Below are 6,238 nucleotides of genomic sequence, written 5' to 3' on the forward strand. Positions count from 1 at the left end.
TTCATTGCTGGTGGGACTGCAAGCTGGTACAACCACTCTGGAAATCAGTTTGGCAGTTCCTCCGGAAAGTGAACATAGTATTACCAGAGGACCCAGCTATATCACTCCTGGGCATATACCCAGAAGATGCCCTAACATGTAATAAGGACACATGCTCCACTATGTTCTTAGCAGCCTTATTTATAATAGCCAGAAGATGGAAACAACCCAGACATCCCTCAACAGAGGAATGGATACAGAAAATGTGGTACATTTACATAATTTACACTCAGCTATTAAAAGCTGAATGAATTTATGAAATTCTTAGGGAAATGGATGGATCTGGAGAATATCATCCTGAGTGAGGTAACCCAATCACAAAAGAACACACATGGTATGCACTCTCTGATAAGTGGTTATTAGCCCAGAAGCTCGGAATACCCAAAATATAATCTACAAACCACAAGAAACTCAAGAAGAAGGACACTTCAATCCTTCTTAAAAGGGGGAACAAAATACCCATGGAAGGAGTTACAGAGACAAACTATGGAGCAGAGACTGAAGGAAGGACAATCCAGAGACTGCTCCACCTGGGAATCCTTCCCATATTCAATCATCAAATCCAGACACTATTGTGGATGCCACCAAGTGCTGGCTGACAGGAGCCTGATATAGCTGTCTTCCGAGAGGTTCTGACAGTACCTGACTAATACAGAAGTAGAGGCTCACAGCCATCCATTGGACTGAGTACAGGGTCCCCAATGAAGGAGCTAGAGAAAGGACCCAAGGAGTTGAAGGGTTTGCAGCCCCTTAGGACGAACAACAATATGAACTAACTAGTACCCTCAGAGCTCCCAGGGACTAAACCACCAACCAAAGAGTGCACATGGTGGGACTAATGGCTCCAGCTGCATATGTAGCAAAGGATGGCCTAGTTGGTCATCAATGGGAGGCAAGGCCCTTGGCCCTGTGATGGTTCTATGCCGCAGTGTAGGGGAATGCCAGGGCCAGGAAGCGGGAGAGGGTAGGTTGGTGAGCAGGGGGAGGGGGAAGGGAACAGGGTTTTTTTTTTGTTTTTTGTTTTTATTTTATTTTTTTATTTTTTTCGGAGGGGAAACTGGGAAAGGAGATATCATATGACATGTAAATAAAGAAAATATCTAATTTTTTAAAAAAAAAAAGGTAAACTAGTGAATTCCAGCAGGCCAGCTGTGCTGTGTGAGAACTTAACCCACTAAAACAATACCAATGAGCCTATGATGCATCATAAAGCCTAGCTGATGCCTCAAACATGTGAAGGTACCGAGTGGAAGGGGGTCTGGGTCAGACGCCAAGAACTGACGCGTCTGCCTGCTGTTCTTTTACAGAGCACTTTCATCAACAGACCTGCCCTGGGCATCCTGCCTCCAGAGAACTTTGTGAACAAGCTCCAGGAGTCCTTGATGTCTGTGAGTTTGGGGGATGGCCCCTCCCATGTTTGTAGTGCCACCGCCTTCCAGCCTGTCTGTCCTCAGAGGTAGCCCAGACGAGCAGGAAAGGATGAGATCCAGTTAGGATGGGTGGGCAGGGGCAGCTGCTGCTGTAGCTAATGGCTGCATGAGGTCATCTCAAAAGGAAGCGGGGAAGATGGGAGGAAGGAAGGAAGGAAAAATATTTTGAAAAAAGGATATAAGAGACAGCCTTGACAAAATAACCAATTCATTACTTGGTTCTTTCATAAATTGTGTGTGTGTGTGTGTGTGTGTGTGTGTGTGTGTGTGTGTGTGTGTGATGTGTATGTGTGTAAACAGGGTCTCATATAGCCCAGAATGGCCTCAAATGTATGGCCTACGTAGCCCAGGCTAGCCCTAAACTCACTATTGGAATAGCCTTGAACTTCTGATCCTTTTATTACAGGAGTGTGCTACCACACCCATTTTGTGCAAGGCTGGTAATCTGAACCTAGGCCATGTGCCTGCTAGACAAGTGTTCTACCAACTGAGCCTCATCTCTAGCCCTCAAGAAGATTTTAAATTTGTCTTTTGAAGAAAACAGGGGTTTTGTGTACAAGACAAAGGGCGTCCTGGGGAAATGTGTAGGTGTCCTGTGAAGAGAATGAGGGGTTTGATTCTCCTTGGACTTCCCTTCAGTTCTTCTTGACATAGGAATTAAAGTCACTGAGGACCTCAGCTTATGGTCCTGGAAGTGCAGGTATCCCAGGAGACACAGAAAGGACTGCTATTCACACACACACACACACACACACTTTTTTATTCAAATTTGAGAGTCTCACGGCATGGTCCCAGCTAGTGCTGAGATGGACAGGTGTAACATCACACTGGCCTGGGCTCTGCTGCTGTTTCTCTTGCCTTCTTTCCTCTCTGCTGACCTCAAAGCTCTTTCTGAGCTTCTCCACTGGAAGAGTCTGAGCCCACTCTTCTAACCTGCTGTCTCTGGTGCATTCCTGGCTCCCTCCCTGGCTCCATCAGTCCTCCCACCAATGCTGGAAGTTTCTGCCCCAGGAATACAGGCAAAGTCCACATTACTCACAAAGAGCTCTCTCTGCAGGTGGCACCCAAAGGTATGTCCCAGCTCATCACCATGGCCTGTGGCTCCTGCTCCAATGAGAATGCGTTCAAGACCATCTTCATGTGGTACCGGGTGAGATATGGAACAAGAGCACCCACACTGTCACCCTTCCCTCCACCAAGAGTGTTCTAATTGGATATAATCTAGAGAGAGCCTGGTTGGAGCTTTCCCAGCATGCTAGTGTGTCATAGCACAAGAGGCTTGGGTTCTGCCATCTGTGCAGTTCTATGAAGCTACTAGGATGAAGCCAAGTTTATCCACCAGTTAAATTAATGGTGGAAACAACCAGGGGGATTTATTCAATGTGGCCACGTTGGGAAGGACAAATAATAAGGTCTAGTCACACTCCAGTCTGTCTCCCACGTCCAGATATGAGACTTTGGTTTAAACAGAAAGGCAGAGATCTGTAAACCGAGGCAGTCCTGGTCAGGGTGTGGTCCCACCTTGCCACTGTCTCAGCTCCAGTCTCTCCTGTAAGGTGCTGACAATTTGTAAATCTGTCTCAAGGAGACAAGTTCCCTTCTAATTGCCCTTTGGGCTTCAGCCCTTTTTTCTCACAATTTGAGACCCTGGGGGAAATTTCAGTTTCTTGGGGATGGATTGTTTCAATAGCCTGGCAGCCAACTCTCTTTATTCCTGCCAGAGGATTATAGTCTCAAGTTTTTTCTGCCATAAATTGTCCCATCAACAAACCCTGATTGTGGCTGATAGAATATTAATATATCATAGAGTAGCGCTTGCATTTATTTCATTACAAACTCAATTAGTGTCCTGTGTCTACCTAGACTTGTCTTGATAGAACATTAAGTCAACTCTTAAGAAAATACTCCAGTTGTCTGGATTAAGCAACACCTTGGTAGGGAAGGGGATGCCTCTTTTAGCCCAGCCTGTCTCTGATTGACTCTGTTCTGTCTCAGCAGAGTAAGGAACGAGGGCAGAGAGGTTTCTCCAAAGAGGAGCTAGAGACCTGCATGGTTAACCAGGTAGGAGAAGAACTGGAGAGTTGGCTCAGCAAAGGTGCTTGGTTCCAAGCTTGGTAGTCTGAGTTCAATCCTGGGAATACACATGCACGCACGCACATGCGCACACACATGCACATGCATACACATGCACGTGCACACACTCGCACACATACACTCATATACACTCACACGCACACACACACTCACACACATACACTCATATACACTCACACACTCACACGCACGTGCACACACACTCACACACTCTCATACACACTCACACTCACACACACACTCACACACACATTCTCCCTGTGCTCCTCATGGAGACTGATACCTGCCCTTTTTCCATTCTAGAGTCCTGGATGCCCAGACTACAGCATCCTCTCCTTCATGGGTGCTTTCCACGGGAGGACCATGGGTAAGGAAAGAGCAGTATGGTCCCAGAATGTTATCTGTCACCACAGATGCTAAGGAGCAGGACAGAACGTGCCTTGCATCTAGAAGACAGAGTGTTAAAAGTGTGCATGTGCGTGTGTGTGTGTGTGCACGTGGTTGCATGCACATACTTGTGCCTCTTCTCTCCTCCTATCTCTAGCCACATGTGTTATAGGGAGTAAGAACAGAGGTATCAATCATTTTGAAGTTCAGCATTGCCCTCTGGTCAGGGGTCAGCCTCCTCCCTGAAATGCTGGGATTTGTCCATCCCTTCTTATCTCCTCCTGTACTTTCCCCTCATTAGTATCTCTCCCTGTGCAGCAGCACTCACATTCTTAAGCCTGCTGAGCCTCACAGTTCTCTCAAGGCACCACCTAGGCCAAAGGTTAACTCAGAACAAACTGTTAGCAGTGTACACAGCAGGCTATTGCAATGTGGACACTTGGGGCTGAAATGGTTCAATGAGTAAAGTGCCTGTTACCAAACTTTTTGCCCTGAATTTGATCCTCAGAACCTACATGGTAGATGGGACTCCCATTAGCTGTCATATTGCCCTTATGTGCACACTCTGGTACATCCATGTACCTAGATACATACACAGATAGATAGATAGATAGATAGATAGATAGATAGATAGATAGATAGATAGATAGATAGATAGATAGACAGATAGATAGATAGATAATGGATAAATAGATGATAGATAATTGATATAATACATAATTGATAGATACATGATAGATAGGTAGATAATGAATAAATAGGTAGATGATAGATAGATAGGTAGATAGATAGATAGATTAATGGATAGACAGATACATGATAAATATATAATTGATAGATAGATACATGATAGATAATAGATAGCTAGATAATACATATATAGATAGATGATATAGAAAGATAGTAGAAAGATGATAGATACATAATAGATAGATAGATAGATAGATAGATAGATAGATAGATAGATAGATAGATAGATGGGCAGTCAGATAATTAAATAAATAAATGTCCTTAAAACGGGGCACAGTAGTTAAGAGCACTTGTTGCTCTTGCAGGGGACCTAGGTTCAGTTCCCAGCACCCACATGGCAGCTCACAATCATCTGCGACTCCAGGTCCAAGGTATCTGAAGACCTCCTCCAGCATGCAGTACATGCAAAACACTCATATACGTAAAATAAAATATTTTTTAAAGTTTTGAAAAAAAAACAGTGTGCCTGTAAATTCTTTTCAACAATACAAAACAAAAATATACTCTTAAGATATAGAATATAAAGGGTGAGAAAGGCAGCTCAGAGGCTGAGAATGCTTGATCCTCCTCCGGGGACCTAAGGTTTGATTCCCAGCATCCATATCTGGTGGCTCTCAGCCATATGCAAGTTCAGGTCCAGAAGGTTCTGGCCTTTCCTGGCCTTCTCAGGCACTACACTCACATGACATACATTCACACGGATGTGTATATACACATTGGTAAAATAATAACAAGAGCATAGAATATTAAAATGCCCCATCTGTACTTCCTACAGGGAAGACATGTGGTTAGACTTGTAACCCAATCAGTTCCATCAATTCCCTACAGAGAAGTGATGATTATGCCTATGTGACAATATGGATTATGGCTCAGCAATGGGAGAAACTCACGGCCATTTAATGACAGAGCAAGGATTTGAACCATTGTCTCTCCTCTTCAGGGTTTAATTTGTGATAAATCATAAAACAAATGCACACACACACACACACACACACACACACACACACACACTCCAAGGGTTCTACATACACAGGGCTAAAAAATTCACCATACCCTGTTTAAGGACACTATGCTACTGACCCAAGCCAAGTATCTGTTTTTCTGTTTTGCTGGCCTCAGGTTGCTTAGCGACCACACACTCCAAAGCAATTCACAAGATTGACATCCCTTCCTTTGACTGGCCCATTGCTCCATTCCCACGGCTGAAATATCCCCTGGAGGAGTTCATGACGGACAACCAGCAAGAGGAGGCCCGTTGCCTAGAAGAGGTGAGTAGGGTCCCCAGAGCCTCCTTCCAGTATCTCTGTTTCTCTCAGTATCCTGAGTCTGAGCCCAGAAGAGAACAAATGCAGGAGATAGGTGGTGCTCCGCAAGGAGGACGTGGAGACCTGGAAGGGAAGAAACAAGAGACACTGGTTTTTGTTGTTTGTTTGTTTGTTTTAGATCTATTTATTTTATCTATATGAGTATACTGTAGCTGTGTTCAGACACACCAGAAGAGGGCGTTGGATCCCATTACAGATGGTTATGAGCCTCCA

At 44.6% G+C, this 6,238-nt stretch overlaps 1 protein-coding gene across 7 annotated transcripts in view; it reads left to right on the top strand.

The window, feature by feature from the left end:
- Positions 1-6,238, top strand: part of Abat (4-aminobutyrate aminotransferase) — a 106,190-nt gene that overhangs the window by 82,637 nt on the left and 17,315 nt on the right. For all 7 annotated transcript variants that reach the window (XM_031362102.1, XM_031362050.1, XM_031362064.1 and 4 more), the window contains 5 exons: positions 1,347-1,427; positions 2,527-2,619; positions 3,468-3,530; positions 3,867-3,930; positions 5,820-5,968. In XM_031362102.1, coding sequence (XP_031217962.1) covers positions 1,347-1,427; positions 2,527-2,619; positions 3,468-3,530; positions 3,867-3,930; positions 5,820-5,968 — 450 coding nt within the window. The remainder of the gene's footprint in view (positions 1-1,346; positions 1,428-2,526; positions 2,620-3,467; positions 3,531-3,866; positions 3,931-5,819; positions 5,969-6,238) is intronic.

The sequence above is a fragment of the Mastomys coucha genome, unplaced genomic scaffold (genome assembly GCF_008632895.1).
Source record: "Mastomys coucha isolate ucsf_1 unplaced genomic scaffold, UCSF_Mcou_1 pScaffold12, whole genome shotgun sequence".
NCBI classification, from domain to species: domain Eukaryota; kingdom Metazoa; phylum Chordata; class Mammalia; order Rodentia; family Muridae; genus Mastomys; species Mastomys coucha.